The 18915-nt window shown below is 36.8% G+C and overlaps 2 protein-coding genes across 2 annotated transcripts; one reads left to right on the top strand and one right to left on the bottom strand.

Moving 5' to 3' along the window:
* Positions 1-5852: 5852 nt before the first annotated feature.
* On the bottom strand, positions 5853-6772 carry LOC121994389 (transcription factor MUTE-like). The gene is made up of 3 exons (XM_042548439.1): positions 6639-6772; positions 6111-6539; positions 5853-6008 (listed from the first exon to the last, which is right to left on the bottom strand). The coding sequence occupies exons 1-3, from the start codon at positions 6732-6734 to the stop codon at positions 5931-5933; spliced, it is 603 nt and encodes a 200-aa protein (XP_042404373.1). The 5' UTR covers positions 6735-6772; the 3' UTR covers positions 5853-5930.
* A 1729-nt stretch (positions 6773-8501) lies between these two features.
* LOC121997933 (histone-lysine N-methyltransferase ASHR2-like) lies at positions 8502-17400 on the top strand. Its single transcript, XM_042552608.1, has 2 exons — positions 8502-9773; positions 17168-17400. The coding sequence occupies exon 1, from the start codon at positions 8591-8593 to the stop codon at positions 9761-9763; it is 1173 nt and encodes a 390-aa protein (XP_042408542.1). The 5' UTR covers positions 8502-8590; the 3' UTR covers positions 9764-9773; positions 17168-17400.
* Positions 17401-18915: the final 1515 nt, after the last annotated feature.

Raw genomic sequence — 18915 nt, 5'->3', positions numbered from 1 at the left:
ATAATATTACTTCATTAAATCTTATGTTCCATTGTCTTGACGCTTGCTTTAGCCCATATATAGACTTCCGAAGTCTACATACTCTTTTCTCTTGACCTTCAGCAACATAACCTTCTGGTTGTACCATATAAATTTCTTCGTCAAGATTACCATTAAGGAAAGCCGTTTTTACATCCATCTGATGTAATTCCATGTCATAGTGTGCTACTATAGCTAGGATGACACGTATTGACACAAACTTTACAACTGGGGAGAATGTCTCTTCAAAGTCAATACCCTCCATTTGGGTATATCCTTTTGCAACTAATCGAGCTTTGTATCGATTAATCGATCCATCTGCTTTTCTCTTTACTTTGAGAATCCACTTATTCCCAATAGCCCTTCGGCCCGGAGGAAGATCGACTAAATCCCAAACTTGATTCTTTCTCATTGACTCCATTTCTTCATCCATTGCAACTTTCCATTCTTTTCTAACTGAGCTGCTCATAGCTTCCTCAACTGTTCGAGGTTCCTCATCGTCAACTGGGAGAACCATTAATGCCTCATTCTCAATATCAAACCTTCTCCGAGGAATAATCTGACGACTACTTCTTCGAAGGTTTGACTGTTGAGAAATTGACTCATTCAGTGGCAAATTACTCCCACTCGGTTGACTAGATTCAGGCATCTCCTGATTTGTTGATAAAGGAACATTATCCTCCTCCTCTATCTCATATAGAGGAATTGTCTTATCAACTTCACCTCGTGTTGGGAACTCAGTTTCTAGAAAAGTAGCATCTCTTGACTCTATCTCAGAGATGGTTCCATCTTGTCGCTCACCAATAAAAATATAACCCTTAGAGGTCTCAGAGTACCTTATAAAGATACACTTCTTACCTCTGGGTCCTAGTTTTCCATATTCGTGAGTTTTATCATGAACGTAGGCAGCTGACCCCCAAGGTCTCAGATTACTCAGATCCGGCTTTTCTGCCTGACCAACGTTCATGTGGGGTAGATGGAACTGACTTTGAAGGCACTTTGTTAAGTATATAGGTCGCTACTAATAATGCATCTCCCCAATAGGAGATTGGCAAATTAGCCTGCGCCATCATAGACCTAACCATTTCAAGAAGAGTCCTATTTCTTCTTTCAGCAACCCCATTTTGCTGTGGAGTTCCAGGGATAGTAAGCTATCTAATAATCCCTTTCTCATTACACATTGTCTTGAACTGATCAGACAAATATTCTCCTCCACGGTCAGTGCGCAAGGTTTTAACCTTACGTTCCAATTGATTCTCAACTTCGTTCAAGTAACGAATAAAGCAATCCAATGCTTCAGATTTGTGAGAAATCAAATACACATGACCAAAACGTGTGAAGTCATCGATAAATGTAATGAAATAAGAACTCTCATTTCTAGCCTTCACATTCATTGGACCACAAATATCCGAATGAATTAATTGCAATGGTGAATCAGCCCTAATAGCCTTACCAAATGGTTTCCTAGTCGCCTTTCCAGCAAGACAATGCTCACATATAGACAAGTTAATCTTAGCATGAGTGCCTAATAGGCCCTCCTTAGCTAATCTATTCATTCGTTCTTGTCCTATATGTCCCAATCTAGCATGCCAAATTATATCATTAACATCAGCATTACTAGTAAGAGCAATGTTTGAAAAACAACTATTATTATTTGGTTCTACATCAAGAACCATAAAATCATTTGTTATATAACCATATCCAATTAACACAGAGTTAATTCGAAGTTCCACACAACGGCTATAAAAATTTACATTGTAACCTAAATCAAGAAGACAAATAACGGAAACCAGATTCCGTTGAATCTCAGGAGCGTACAGGACATCATGTAGAAACAAGGTGCCTCCACCACGTAGGTTGAGCTTGCAAGTGCCAATTCCTTTGACTTCTATTCTTACATTGTTTCCTACATATATCCATTTGTTGCCAGCTGGTACTCCACATATGTAGCTCGATCACGAGCTACGTGGTTCGTTGCTCCTGAATCTACAATCCACAAAGGATACGAATCAGCTAACAACACTGTACTTGCAATATATTGCTCGTGGAAATGAGACAAAAATGGATTTACCTTTTTAGGCTCAGTACAATCCCGAGCAAAATGGCCCTTCTTGCCACAGTTGAAGCAGGTCAACTTGCTCCTAGGTTTTTGTCCATTTTTTTTTCCTTTCTTCTTGATTTGGTTTTTCGCAGCAACAACATTAACCTCCTTTCCTTTCCCCTTTCCTTTCTTGAACCACTTGTTCTTATTCTTGGAACCAGAACCTTCAGCTACAAAAGCTTGATCCGAAATCCTTGCGGATTCAATCCTCTCCGCCTCAAGTTCCACATAGCGTGAGACATCAGTGAAAGTCTTGATACTCTCACTATGGGTCAGGTTCTGTTTCATCGTTTCCCAAGAATCAGGAAGGGAACGGATAACTGCCTGAACCTGTTGTTCATCGGTCAATGTATAACCTGCAGTCTTCAGCTCTCGAATCATGTTACCCATCTCCTTGAGATGTTGGGCCATGGTAACATTCGAGCGCTTCTTACAACTATCAAACTTTATAGTTAGCTGACGGAGCTTACTCAGACTAACTCCATTGTACTTCTCTCTAAGGGCTACCCAGACAGCATGAGCCGATGGTAATGGCTCATACTCAAATACCAGGTCATCCACCATTGAACTAATCAATATACCCTTAGCAATGGAGTCCTTCTTTTTCCATGCCTTATAGGCATCAAGGTCACGTCTGTGCTGTGTTGTGGAACCCTCAACCGGTTCCTCCATGATTTGGTTTACAGCCTCCAGAACTTCTTGTTCCTCAAGAACATATTGTATCTTGAGGTGCCAGATTTTGTAGTTATCCCCATATAATTTCTCATCCTTATTGAGTTCAGCTATGATGGTTTTAGTTGCCATGATCTACATAAATAAACAAATTATTTATTATTTCAGTGTAATTCATATATGTGCAACTATTTATTGACTCAGTGTAAATTAGAATTAGTTTACAAAATCAAGTGATAACATTGTTTCCACTCATCATTTGTATGTTCTAATCTAATCAACACTGATCAATTATATTACACATATCCCAACTAATGAACAAATCATTTTATATGAACGAATCATATTTATATGAACTAATCATATCATGAAATGAACTAATCATTTCCAAGTTAGTTAACATATAACATAACTTTTATTATATAATTTTGTTTGTACAAAACAACAGAAATTATTACATGACCCAAAAACTAGATGAGCTAACACTGCTCGTACATAACGACAATAAACAGAACACTAATAAACTAGATAGGCCAGCACTGCTCCCACTAGGACAAACACTAGTATAGCAGCCAACACTATCCCTATTAACCTGGACTCATTTGGGATAATCTCAGATGGGGTAGCTTCAGGATTCTCCATTAGATCCATTTCTGGATCTTCCTCGAGCATCTCCTGGTCCTCTTCAGACTCTTTAGGCTCTTCTTCACCCATATGGTGAAGTAGTTCCTCACACAGTACTGAATATGTGACACGCCCTTGATGACGCCCCCATACATAGTCTGCTATTATCCTGGGATACTCTGGCAATGAATGCATCAATGCCCAGATCCTATAACTGTCCAGGACTGGAAACTCTTCTTGCTCAAGTTTCCAAAATAGTCTATCCAGCCGTCTAACATGTCCGTCAACTCCATAAGCAGACTTATACTCTATCTCCTGAATCTCCTCTCGGAGCTGGTTTCGCCGCACTTCGCGACGAGTCAATGTGGTAATCGTCCGTGCCATCTGAAAAATTGAATTTAAATAAGTCAGTACAAAACCGACTAACCAGTACAAAACCAGTTTAATTCAATTTATACAGGCATACCATCATTATAAATCAAGAAAAACAAATCTTCTTGATTTTCAGGAGTTTAAGTCGACTGACCCATTAGACCGGTCAATCAGGAGTCTGGATGTTAAACTTAGTCTATTGTCCTCATTAGAACTAATCTAATTGGACCTATGTTCTGTTCTTATTTAAGCCCATTTGAGTCAATCACAGACTTATTAATCAAACTCAGGTCCGTTTGATTTATCCAATGCCCATTGGATTAAGTCTGAGTCATTAGAACAAATCTAATGTTTTTGATCAAATCTGACACAACGGAACTAATCCGGTCACATTTGATCAGTCCAACTTCTGTAATCAAGATTACCCTATTAATTCAATAATAAACCAGACTGGTTAAACCAACAAATGATTTAAATCTACTTTAAGTATCATTAAATCAAATTGATCTGCCTAAATCAATTAATAATTTAAACCAGACCTGGGTTTGATTGATCAAGTTGGTAGAGTTTTATTATTGATAAATTGAACCATAATTTAATTAAATATATATTTATTAATTAATAATATATTCCTATATGTATTTAATTAATTAATAAAAATATTTAATTAAATATACTTACTGTTTGTGAAAGAAAAAAAAAAAGTGCATGCCTTTTTTCTTACACGTTTTATATATATATATATATATATATATAATCGATTCAATTTGTAATTGAATCAATTCAACAAAATTGCATGACACACAATTCGTCAAATTCAAACACTGTTAGCGATTTTTGAATCGATTGAAATAAAATTTCAATCGATTTAATTCACTGTTCATTTTCTTCTTCGCAACAGAAGAAGGAAAAACACGAGTTTTCCGGCGTCGTTTTTCATGCTTTCAAAATTATACATGCTCTGATACCATTGTTGGTAGTTTTGATAGCATGAAAACTTAAACGAAGTAATTAAAATAATAATGCAGAAACCATAAACACTCACATTGATCTCCCGAAGAACCGCAATCGAAGACGCCGGTCGATGAGGTCGCCGATGAACCGCCGGAGACGTCGCTGCTGCTGTCGCCGAGAAGATCACCACACGGAACCTTCTCGAACTCTTCTACAAACCAAATCCCGTCCCTACGGATGTTCTCCCTTTGCTCACACGATCACCTCCAGTGCTCTTCTGCCCACCTCCGATCGCCAGAAGCTCTCCCCTGATCCCCTCTGATTACCTTGGACGCCTCTTATAAGAAGGCTGAGGAAGACGAAGGGGAAAGGACGCCCCTTTGTCTCCCTGACATTTGCAGCAGTGAAAGAGACGAATCCTTTCGTCTGCCAAGTGTAACGCCCAACAACATCAAACTTTTTTCAACTGGAATAGCTTGATCATTCTAAAGGGCTTACAAACTTGAATAAAGAGTATAAACAAATTCAAGGGACAATAGTATCCTTTTGTTATAAATTAGAGTTTTTTGGTCAGCCAAAATCAAAGCTATGTGACTCGGGATGAGGAATATCTTGGGTAACTCACTTAGGTGAAATACATCATTTAATTTGTTAAATATCAAAATATGATGATCCGTATTAAAAATAAGTTAGATCGAGCACTTTAATAAAATGTTACTTTACAAATGAATTTTGTTATAAATATTCTAAATCACTCACATATTAATGAAATATGTGAGTGACCCAATTTAAATTTAGTGACTGATATTTTGGTCGCTAAATATAGCAATCAAAATTATATTTGGTCTTAATGATCAATGATTTCTATGGTAAAATGATCTTTTTCTTATAGTAAATATATATGTACTTAATACTTTGTCCATGTACATAACAAAGAAAAAAATTATGTCCCATTACCTTATTTTGCTCCCATTAATTAAATAGAAAATCGAGATTAATTAATAATCAATGCAAAACACTCGTGCGATTACATCGGAAACATACAATTCATTTGCGCACACACATGACCAACCACAAATACAATGCGGTAATTAAGCTGGATCATTATCTATAAATATATACCACACTAGATATATATTTTACTAATTAATTGATTATAATTCTTAGTATATATAGGCACTATAATTTGCTACATAATTTCTTCACAAAAGCTCCTTTGGACTTCATAAGCCAATTCTTCAACACTTAGTTGGCATTCAAGTCCAATCTGTAGTCAAATTAAATTAACACATAAACATTTGATCTGAACATATATATTTAGATCGATAGGTAAGTAATCGAACGTAGAACATAGACATTAATTAATTACCTTGACGATGAAGGAGTAGAGGACAGTGTCTTCCATGCTGCTGATGTTGAGATGGAGGATCTCGAAGGCCTGGCTCTCCAGCACGCTTATGATCCTGACCACCTGGCCCGGGATCCTCCGCGACAGCGTCCGCAGCAGCACGTTGGGGCCCGACAGCTTGGCCTCGACGTCCGCCACCGCCGAGTTGCAGCAGGCGCCCAGCTCCTTGACGACACCGAGGCTGCTTCCGCCGCCGCCGTCCGAGGGGCTGCTGCTCGACGCGGTGCGCGGCGACGGCGTGAGTTGGTGGCCGTGCCGCAGCTGCTGCGGCCGCGGGCTTGGGCTGGGGCTCAGGCTCTTGCGCTTCTTCTTGGCCTCCAGCGACTGCACCAGCTGCTGCAGCTCCTTGATGAAATCTATGGCTCCTCCTATGATCGAAGCTTGGTCTCCCTTTCTCCAAACGCGTACACATTATTTGATAGATAAAGTAGGCACCTAAAGTAAATCTTAAACGCTAAAACCCTAATATATTAATGCACACATGCATACCCTTTTGATGTAGAAGGATGGGGTGAGAGAACGCAGGACCTTGAGGTGCTCGTTCATCTGCCTTCTCCTGTTCCTCTCCACAGCGATATGCGACATGGCAGCTGGCTGCGAGCCGACGACCGCTGCTTCCTCCTCCTCTCGATCGATCGATCGATCGATGGCGTATTAATAGAAACGGCAGTGAGCATTAAATGTAATGGCTGCCGCCTCGTGAAGGGCGGGAAGGGATGCATGGATGCATGCATATGCATATGCATATATAATGCATGCATGGACGACGGCGTTTTGGTAGCCATAATAAAAACAGGAAAATTATTACACTGATCACAAACTCGGGCTGGGGTTTGTTGGTATATATTTAATATTCCACATTGCATGCTCTCACGGGTCTCTCCCGACCTTGATATAACTTGGAGTCATGTGCGAGTGCATGGAAACGGGAGCTCCAACTTGATCCATCATCCATCCAAACCGGGGTTGGTTAATAGCTAGCTAGCTCGATATATATATATATAACAGGCGACGAGATTCTTAGTAATGGCATTATTTAATATTATTTAAAATTCTTTAAACCATTTAATAGTATTAAATTTATTAAAAAATTGTTATAGCATTCGCAAAAGTGGCTCTAACAACTACTTCTTAAGACATTTAATTAGACGTGCTATGGATGATCTTCCTCTCGTCACGCTAGCGGTGCTTCTCTCCCTTCCTCCTTGGAGCTGCGGGTCCAATCCGTTCTCCGGTTGGACGGACCTCAGTATATCCTGCAAATCAAGAGCATGTCAGTAGGGGTGTTATTGACGTCGCCCTCTGATTACTGGGACAACTTCGGACTGAGAGAGACGAATTGCTCGCTTACAAGTGAGAGAAAGTTCTGAGAGAGAGATGAATAGACTTCACTTGAGAGACTAAAACGATCGTATCCTCATATATCTTGGTCGATTCTACCAAATAAAAAAAATTCTATAAAAAGGTAAAATTCGTTGTCTTGACGGTCTCCATGATTGTTCTATATTATTAAAAGTAAGTAAATTAAAAAATTGAAGCTAGTTATCACATCAAGGATAACTCCTTGATCTTTATTAGGTACCTTTAATTAAGTAAACCTACCATGTAACTAATGAGAGAGAATGCCAAAATAATTAGGTTGCCATATGAGCGCCCTAGGCAAGTCACTTAGACGGCCACATGAGTGAAACATCATCCATAGGCTAGCTGCACACAGGAGCTGTACTGTTGAGCCGTACCTTTGGCACGGTCGAGCCGTTGGCATAGGCTGTTTTGCTAGGGTCTGTTCAACATCAAGAAATGTCACTGATTAAGGTCAAAGAAAGTTGTGGATCCTTCCTCATCTGGAGATCACTATAGTCAAGCGGGTGGAGATCAGGGAGGTTGGGATCCCCTTAGAGGACGTCTGATGGCTCAGGGATCAAAAAGGAGCAACGATCTATCAAAGTTATTCGAGATCCGCTATAATAATTGTAGTAGTTAATAGTTTTATAAAAAAAAAAAATTAAAAAATAATTTTAATTATGTTGATAAAAAATTATTCTATAAAAATATTTTATATTAAATTAATGTAGATTTCCAATACTAGAAATACATTAGGATGTCTTTTGACTTGTTTTTAAAAATATTTTTATATTTCTAATTATTTTTTAAAATTTTTATTCATTTTATTTTGCGCTAGAGGTGATATTTTAATAAAGGTTTCAATGTTTTGGGGGTAAATGAGAAAATTGAAGAATGAGGAGCATTTTGGAAACAGATGTAAACTTAGAGAGTGAAATAAAAAAACATTATAGGATTAAGTCTATCTTTCTTTTTTTTTTTATTTACAGGGGCATAAACGTCAATCCGTTTCTCTTAAACCTCGTCGCTCTTGTTGCCCTCTTTGGTCTTAGTCCAAGAAGGCGACGGCGATCGGAGAAACCCCTCGAATCGAACCGATGACTTCCGCCTCCGTCGAACTGCTAGTGAAGCTAGCCGAGATCCCCGGCCGCGGCAGAGCTCTCCTTTCCACCCGCCACATAAAGCCCGGCGAGGTACTCCTCTCCGACTCCCCTCTCCTCCTCTACCCCGCCTCCGCCTCTTCCTCCTTCTGCTCTCGCTGTTTCCGATCCCTCCCATCCTCCTCTTCCACCTCCTCCTCCGCTCCGGTCCGTTGCCGCTCCCACTGCTCCTCCTCCCCTGCCGCCGCCTCCTTCTGCTCCGCTCGATGCCTCGCCTCCCACTCTCCCTTCCTCTGCCTCGCGCTCTCGCACTTTCCCATTTCTCTCCCGCCCGAACTTCTCTCCCCGGCTCTCTTTCTCCTTGCCGCTTATGACCTTTCCATCACCGCCCCCTCTGATTTCCATCGCTTGATCTCCCTCCACGGCACAACCACCTCCGACGTCGATGCTCCCACCCTTCACTCACTGCTCACCTCTATACTTCCTTCGCCCCCTGCTGCATTCTCCCTTGAGCTCACTGCTGCACTCCTTGCCAAGGACAAAGCCAATGCCTTTGGGTTGATGGAACCGTTTGACGGTGGGGATAGACGGGTCAGGGCCTACGGTATATATCCCAATGCCTCTTTTTTCAATCATGATTGCCTGCCAAATGCTTGCAGATTTGACTATGTCGACCAAGCCAGAGAGAACAACACTGACATTGTCGTGAGAGCGATCCACGATATTCCAGTGGGCAGAGAAGTGTGTTTGAGCTATTTCCCAGTTACTTGGAGGTATTTGGAGAGGCAAACAAGGCTTATGGAGGATTATGGGTTTAGATGCGAGTGTGATAGATGTGTGGTGGAGAAGGATTGGTCAGATGATGACGACGAGGATGGTGAAGAAAAGGAAGATGAGGATGAGGAAGGTATGGAAGAAGAAGATGAAGCAATGGAGAATATGGACACAACTGGTGAAGATGGAGAGGATGGTAACTTCCCTCATGCCTATTTCTTTGTGAGGTATGTCTGTGACAGGGAGAATTGTGGAGGAACATTAGCACCATTGCCACCAACAGCTGATGGTTCGCCTTCAAATCTCATGGAGTGCAATGTCTGTGGTATGTTAAAAACTGAGGATAATAACCAGCAGGATAGACAAAAGTGCAGCAATGGCTCGATGCTACACTAAGCAAACTAAGGTGACATTTATTTCCTTACACCAATATCCACTCGTATTTGTTTTTTTTTCTTCACACCTAAAATATAAGACTATAGTTTTGTACTCATTTCAAATAAATTTCTTAGAAATAATTCATGAAAAAAGATAACAAACGTGTCAACTCATAACATACCACTATTACATTGGATAGAGATTCAGTTCTTACAGCTTCGTAGTGAGACCAACACCATAATTTGCACCATGTACATTAAATTATACACCTAAGACAAATCGGCTAATTCACATGTCCATTAATATATCTCAGTTGTCTGATGTAAGTTGAATTAGTTTGCTTTGGTGATGATCTCTTATAGACTTATATGTTACTTAATTTAGTACAATTATAGAGTAGTTATTTATAATTAGATTTAAATTAGGTCTAATATGAGTTTAGAAGACTTAAATTGAGTTCCATAGGGCTGTTATCACCTGGTCATAGGGCTGCACAAATGGAACATTTAGACTTTTTGTCGGTTTCAATTTTGATACTTGGGCGCATATTGTCTGCGCTGATGGGCACAAATCAAAATTTTAAAGTTTGGTTTACTTGTTCCAATATTGCTTTTAATTCTCAGTTTTCAAAAAAAAAAAAATCAGAAATTTGCATTACTAGTTCTTGTTGACTTCAAATACAGAGTAACTGCTTGGACTTGTTACTTTCTATGTTTCTAAAAATAAAGAAACCAAAATTTTCAAACAATGTTAACACCTCAGCTATCACTAATTCAAAAAGACTAGGACTGTTGCTTGCTTGTGGATGATGTGCAATTCTCTTCGCTGATTTATATTACTCAAGTTCATCGTGTCGTGAGTCACTAAAACTTCAATGTTGCTGAGGTCGTCTTGTTTCCCAGACTCCTATAATATTAGTACCAAAATTGCCTGGATATAGGTCTCCCTGCCTTTTTGAATGTGCTTGGTTAGAATCATGCCTTGAGAATTTTATCCCACCTCTAGCACTCCTTGAATGCCATAAGTTCTCTCGAGATGAAAACTCTCCTCTTTACAAGCATTTTAGTCTTCCATAGCCTCTACACTTGACTCGAGCCATCTATAGTTTTTGAAACATTACCATTTTCAGCAGTCACTTCCCTTTTCCAGCTGCATACCCTTCATACCAAAATAATCTAGAATTAGGGTTTAATGCCATCTGGACCATAATTGCACTAACTGGGTTCTATTGCCCGGCAAGGTGCCTTTGTTCCTGCACATATTAAAAAAAAAACTAATGGCAATTTACCAAAGGGCATACTCAGGTTCCGAATTAATCAAAAGATGTACATTACTTTGGTATTTACTAAAGGGCGCACTCAATTATGTGATCTTCCCGTTCTACCCCTTCCGACAAATCTAACTTTTTATCTTTTTATTTTCTCTGCCATTTTTCTCTCTTCTCTTTCCTTTCTCCTATGCATGTAACCTCTCTTCTCTTTCTTTTTTCTTTTACATGCATGCATAATGTGGGCTTGATATGCAAATCGTATCAGGCCCACAACATTTAGGGTTAGCTGATTCTTTCGATAACATTTTAACGCATTCGAAGAAGCTAAAATAAGTAATGGAAGACACTGTTGGAGTCCTTGCAACTTTAGAAATCCATAGGACTTGAAATGATTGCAATATGAGGTGTCTAGGTCGATAGTTTTGACTGAAACCAACTAATGGACCTAAACAGATCTGATTGGATCCATTTCAGGTCCTGTGGATTTCTAAGGTTGCAAGGAATCCAAAACGGTTCCCTCTATTGCTTATTTTGGCTTCTCCAGAGGTGTTAAAATATTATTGGAATAATCAGTCTAACGTATGCCTAATATGAACCGTGGGCCTGATATGGTCCGTATTGTACCCACGTGGAGCTGATTTTTCTAATAATATTTTAACACTTCTAGAGAAGTCGAAATAAGCAATGGAAGACACCGTTGAATTCTTTGCAACTCTATAAATCCATAGGACCTAAAATGGATCAAATCGGACCTATCTAGGTCCATCAGTGGGGTTCAACCCATATCAGGCACATATTGGGTTGATTTTTCCGATAATATTTTAACACCTAGAGAAACCACAATAAGCAATGGTCGAAATCCACTGACGGACCTAGACAGGTCCGATTTATTTTAGATCTTGTGGATTTCTGAGATTGCAAGGAGTCTAATGGTGCCCTTCATTGCTTATTTTGACTTCTCTAGAAGTGTAAAAATATTATCGAAAGAATTAGTCCAACGTGGGCTTGAAATGAACTGTGGGCCTGATATGGTTTATATTAAGCCCACGTTGGACTTGATATGGAGCAAAATCATGAGCTGATACTTCCGATAATATTTTAACACCTCTGATCGAGCTACGTTGGTCAAAAGCTATTGATCAACCCAGATAGGTCTGATTTGGTCCCATTTCGGGTCCTGTGGATTTCAGGGGTTGCAAGGAGTCCAACGGTACCCTCCATTGCTTATTTCGGCTTCTCTAGAGGTGTTAAAAGATTATTCGAAGATTCAACTCAACGTGGGTTCATATTAGACCCTCGTTGAGCTAATTCTTTCGATAATATTTTAACACATCTAGAGAAGTTGAAATAAGAAATGGAGGGTACTGTTGGACTCCGTGCAATCTCAGAAATCTACAGGATTTGAAATGAGTCTAATCGGATCTATTTAGGTCGGGTTTTAACCCCAATTGTTTATTTTGGTTTCTCCAGAGGTGTTAAAATATTATTGAAAGAATCAGCCGAACGTGGACCTGATATAGAGCTGTATCAAGCCTACCAAGTCATACTCATTTTCATACTACAGTAGGAGATGATCCAGACTCATTCACATATAGGATGACCATTAAAGTTATTTTCTATTTAAGCGAAGGGTCAAAGGGAAGAGTTATAATATGTCCTTCGTTGCCTACAAAGAAAGGCTCGTGATCGATTGATTAAATCTTCATCCGTCTTTATAATTTCTAAAAGGGCTTGGTTCTTTGGTTCAGTTAGATGAATTAGGTATAATTAGAATCAAGGTATTTGGGGTAGACATTGCAATCTCTTTTTGGCTTGGTTCTTTGGTTCAGTTAGATGAATTAGGTATAATTAGAATCAAGGTATTTGGGGTAGACATTGCAATCTCTTTTTGAACCCGTGGGAAATCGACCACTGATTCACTTCACTTCAATTCAACTTGCGAGAAAGGAAAAACTCAAAATTGCAATCGGTGCAGGCGAGGACAACGACTGAGCTTTGCTTCCTTTAGGCCTGGTGGCAGACTTGGAAGTGGGATTTCTACGGACTTAGATTGAATTGACTTGCTTATCAAAACTATGCTTTTGACTCAACTTGCACGCATATATATGTTATGTTGGGTTTGATATAGTTCCATTAGGCCCACAGTTCATATCAAGCCTATGTTGGGTTGATTCTTCCGATAATATTTTAACAGAGAAGCTAAAATAAGCAATGGAGGATACTCTTGGATTTATTACCTGTTGGAATATATACTAAATGTCTAGCTTTTGTATAAACGTTTATTTAGAAATAAAGAATCACATTGGTCAATATCTACAATTATATGTTAAGTATAGTTGTTCAATTAATTTATATTGTAGATAACATGGTGTGTGGTGTCACACACAGAAGATCATGTTATCGGTTTTTTATAAATTATAAACAGTAGCTCACGACTAAGATGGATAGGAACAAACCATTGAAATAGTCGTAGTGTTATTTGATATTAATTTATCTTAACTATAAAATTATACTAGTACATTCTGAGTGTATTGAGCAGGATCATTTGAAGTAGTTTCTTTTTATACTGGCTAAATAAAAGAACAATACCTCTGTTATTATCGAAGTGTGTGTTCTTAATCCTAATATAATAACAAGCACATATACTTAATATTTATTTCTTTGATTTATCAAAAGATGCGATTTAGTTCGATAAATCAATAAGCCCGATAAATTGGGAAGTGATATTATTTATGGTGTGTGTTGTTGATTATAGAAGGAAATTGTGTCCTAGTAATCTAAGTTGATAATGTCCCCAAGAGGAGTTCATAAGGATTGTTATGTAAACCCTGCAGGTGGACTTAGTCCGATATGACGATAAGGTTGAGTGGTACTACTCTTGGACTAAGATATTAATTAAAGTGAGTTGTCAGTAACTCATTTAATTAGTGGACATTCGACATCTTAAACACAGGGAGATTAACACACTCATAATAAGGAGCCCAAAATGTAATTTGGGATTGATGCGGTAGTTCAATAATAATTCTTTAGTGGAATGAATTATTATTGATGAACTTGAGTTGGGTGTTCGGGGCGAACACAGGAAGCTCAAGCTCATCGGGAGACCAAAACCAATTTCTCCTCTCGGTCCCTTTTGTAGCCTTTTATATAAAGCCTAGTATCCACCTAAGCCCAGCTTCTTACCCAAGTAAAGGGGGTCGACCTAGCCCATCTTGGTGTCCAAGATGTGGCCGGCCACATGAGTTACTTGGTGCCTAAGGATGGGCCGGCCAAGCTTGGTGTCCAAGCTAAGAGGGTCGACCACATAAGACTTAAAAGGAAGTTTTAGAAATCTTTTTTTGTAGCCATGTACAATGATTTGAAAGAAAGATTTTAATTTATCAAAACTTTCCTTTTTTAGCCATCTAAGTGAAAAAGAAAAATGAAGTTTTATTTTGTTTAAAATCTTTCCTTTTATAGTCATCCACAAAAGGATTTAAAAGAGAGATTTTAATTATAGAACTTTCCTTTTTTAGATCAGTCACAAAAAGAAATAAAAGGAAGTTTTTATTTTATTAAAAATTTTTCTTTTATGATTCATCCACATGGTTTTAAAAGAGAATTTTAAATTTTAAAATCTTTCCTTTTATAGCTTTCTACAAAAGATCAAAAAGAAATTTGAAATCTTTCCTTATTTTTAGTTATCTATAATATGAAAAAAAGATTTTAATTTTTTATAAAACCTTTCTTTTTTGTAATCATGAATTAAAAGAGAAGTTTTATTTTAAAATCTTTTCTTTATAGATATCCATAAAAGGATTTAAAAGAGAGAGATTTTAATTTATAAAACATATCTTTTATAGCTTTCCACAAAAGAGATTTTAAAAGAGAAGATTTTAATTTTTGATTGAAATCTTTCCTTGATTGGTGCTTGATAGGGTGGCCGGCCATGACATGGAGAAAAGAGAGTTGTAATTTTTCCTTTTTAGCCATGTTAAAGAAATAAAAGGAAGTTTTAATTTTTGTTATAAAATTTTTCTTTTTTGGATTCACTAAGGATTATAAAAGAGAGGTAGAGGGTGCTTTCATAGGTGACACAACCTATTTTATTCCTCTCTTCTATCCTTGGTGGCCGACCCTTTTTCTTTTCCTTCTTTCTTCTTATGGTCGGGGGCATTGATCCTTGGAGAGGCATTGGTGGCCGGCTTTGCTTGAAGGAGGAGTGAATGAGATATTGCACCCTAGTATCCCTTAATGGTGGAAGGTGGCCGAAACTTGGATTGCATAGGAAGAAGGCTCAGGTGGCTTTGCATCTTGGAAGATCGTCGCCCACACGACGTCGAAGAGGTGAAAAGGAATACAATAGAAGATCAAGAGGTTGTTGCTTACAAAGAAAGGTATAACTAGTAATTCTATTTCGCATCATACTAGTTTCTTTGTATAGTTTTTGAAATACCAAACACAAAAGGCTAGAGATTCTAGATTTTTGGATTTGAAATTCGAAGTTGTGTTTCTTTTATTTTATTTGTCGATCTTGTGATTCGATTGTTCTTTTAGGTTAAACCTAAGGTTATATAAGGAAATTAAATATTGAATTTCGTTAAGAGTCTTTGTCAAGGCAGTGGTGGATGTTCCCATACCCAAGAAGGTCAACTGTCTCGTCATGTTTGACCTAGGAGCCGATTTTCGAAATAAATATTTAATTGAATTTGTAACATAAGTGGATTTGGATCTATAATGTTAAGTATCGTTTGCGATCCAAGTCAAAACCACTAAGAACAAATAAGTTAAATTTGGAATCAACAATGTTAAGTTCCGTTTGCGATTTCGAATTTAATTTCTAAATTACACAATAGGTTGTTAGGAAAGGTTCGACACTCGTATAAAATTTTTATACAGTGGAACCGGTACGATCTTCTTAGGACCAACCAACATTATCATCTCAGAAATTCATAGGGTTGGAAATGAGTCCAATCGGATATGTCTAAGTCTATTAGTGGGTTTTGATTAAAATTCACTGATCGACCGACCTCAGATTGTAACTATTTCAGGTATTGTAAATTTCTAGGACTGCAAGGAGTTCAACGATATCTTCCATTGCTTATTTCAACTTTTCCGAAGGTATTAAAATGTTATCAAAATAATCAATTATTTCTTAGATGTTGTGGATCTGATATGATTTCTATATTAGACCCACGTTATGCATGCAAAAGAGAGAGTAAAGATGAGAAGAGAGAAAAGAAAAGAGATGTTACATGTATAGGAGAGATGAAAGAGAAATAGAAAAAAAAACACAGAAAAGAGAGAGAAAAAAAGCACAGAAAAGAGAAAGAGAAAAAAGTTAGATTTATCAGGGGTAAAATGAGAAGAGTACATAATTGAGTGCGTCTTTTGGTAAATACCAAAATAGTATGTGTCTTTTGGTCAATTTTGAAATCTGCATGCATTCTTTGGTAAATTGTTGAAAAAAAATGTATGTGTTTTATTTGATAACACAAAAAATTGCTTTTAGTTTTAAATTGGAGAAATGAGATAATTATTAACCAACTGTTAGTACATTTGCCTTAATCAACAAAATAACAATGATAAGGAATTAGTAACTACTTTGAAGTTTAAAAATTGGGAGAAGTGGAAAAGTAATGAAACTATTCAGTGACACATTAAAAATATTTAGAATCCACATTATGCTAGGAGATATAATTTTTTCTAATGCTAGTATGAGATATGATATGATATAAAATCCTATTTACTGGGTATACAAGCTTACTAATGCTAGTAAATTGACACGGGATAATGGGATATTGATATAAAATTCCTATTTACTCACGGTATATAAGTTATGCTAATGGATAATTTTTTCTTAATTTAATTACACTTAGAAAAAAAAAAGATCAAAGACAAAGAAGCAGATTATATATAAAGGATAATCTGAAACTTCTCTTTGAAGTTGTTCAACAAAGTTTGTACATCAATCTCTTTTCTAGTTAGGTAGCTTATTAACATTAATATTTTTGATTTAAACATCAATATTCTTAAGATAATATTGCCTTTTCTTTTGACAATCACTTTGAGAACTTTAGTTTAATTTGCTTTACTTTTGCTGTCTTTTAAACATCTGCATATGCTCTTCCTATTCCTGATCAAACATTTGTTGAATTTGGTTCGTCTTACAGTTCATTGCCCCCGACATGGCAGAGTATCCGAAGTCCAATTTCTGTCAAAGCCAAGGGCAATGGTAGAAAGATGGGAGAAACTATGATTTGCTGCTACTGATTTTTTGTAGTGCCATGTGTAATTTTGGATTTGTAGTTTTTTTTTTTATTTATTTATTCGAACAGAGCTTCAGGGCGTTGAAACACCTGTTTATTTGTCTCTTTTGGTTCTAAATATTTATATTCATGCTTTATTTTATTTTGTTTTTTTTTGATAAAGTTGCGTAGTAGGCTGTTATAGAAATTTATGAAATTTGCATAATCTTCTTGTAATTTTCTTAGTTTATTATTAGGGTGTAAATGAATCAAGCCGTTTGTGAGCTATTTGAAGCTCGATTCGATAAAAGCTAATTTGAGTTTGTTTAATGAGGTTCGTTAAGATAAACAAATCAAGTTTAAGTTTTACAATATTCGACTCGTGAGCATGTTCGTTAAGTTCATTAAAAATTTTTAAATAAAAAAAATAATTTTAATATTAAATTTATAGATTTTACACTCTATTTATGAAAAATATAGATAAATATATTAAATTTATTTATTAGAATAAAATTATAAATTTTAGTAATAATATTATAATTTTTTCTAAATATATAATTTAGTTTTTAATGAATATTTAAATTTATTATTTATATTTATTAAGTTCGTTTAGACTCGATAAAAGTTCGAATAAGCTCGTAAGTTATGAATATATTTGTTAAATAAAATTTGAGCTCGATTCGATTATAAACGAACCAAGTTCAAACATTCAAGAGTTCGGCTCGACTCAATTACACTCCTATTTATTATCCTTGGGCTATGGTTAAAATTGAATACATTGTTTTTTTTTAAAACTAATCCTAAGTGATTGAATTTTCTAATAAAAATTGAACCAACTAAATTAATAAAATATCAGTTAATTTATCAAAATTAAATTAATTGAAAATTTTAAATTATGTGAGATTTATTGATTAATTAGGAATTTGTAAATTTATTTATTTATAGATTTATTAATTAATTTTTTATTTTGATTTATATGGTTTAATCAAATAGATTTTAATCAAATAAAACTGATTTTATTGAAAAAAATTAAAATTTTAAAATAATGAAACTATATTTTTAAATTTGATTCGGTTGTTTGCTTGGTTTAATTAAATTTTTACACCCTCATATAATAGTTGAGTCTCGAGGTACCTCCATATAATAGATTTTGCATGATTGCACCTAGCTATTAAACATTTCAGTTTGAAATCAAGTGAAAAAAAAAGAAAGTTGATGCGTGCGGGAGCCATCATGGAGGAAGTGATTAAGTATAGTTGATTCCTTGTGGCCAAAGGTAAATACGTTCATTTCCAACATCTCTGTCAATCTGTCCCAAGATTAACACGGAGGAAAAAAATCACAGGCGACTATTAGCCTTTGGAATAGTGACTAACACATAAGGGAGGTATTTACCTCGGCTTCGCTGAGATTCAAACCCCAGACCTTATTGTGACAATACCTCATGTGCTAGCCACTAGACCCATCCGAGGGAACAAGTATAGTTGATTCATGGTCGTCGATGTGGATGTTGATAAAGCTTATGCACAAGTGAAAAAAGAAAGTCGATGTTTTGACGTGGATGCTCGGAAGGGATCCGGGTGCTCGAAGCACTCCTATAAAAGGAGCCTTCCTCCAGAGTTACGAATAACAACTTCTTTCCACGATTATTCTGTTGCTCTCTGCTCTTGCAA

The sequence above is a fragment of the Zingiber officinale genome, chromosome 6A (assembly GCF_018446385.1).
Source record: "Zingiber officinale cultivar Zhangliang chromosome 6A, Zo_v1.1, whole genome shotgun sequence".
Lineage (NCBI taxonomy): Eukaryota > Viridiplantae > Streptophyta > Magnoliopsida > Zingiberales > Zingiberaceae > Zingiber > Zingiber officinale.
The sequence above is the reverse complement of the archived record's forward strand: the minus strand, read 5'-3'. Positions and strand labels throughout refer to the sequence as shown.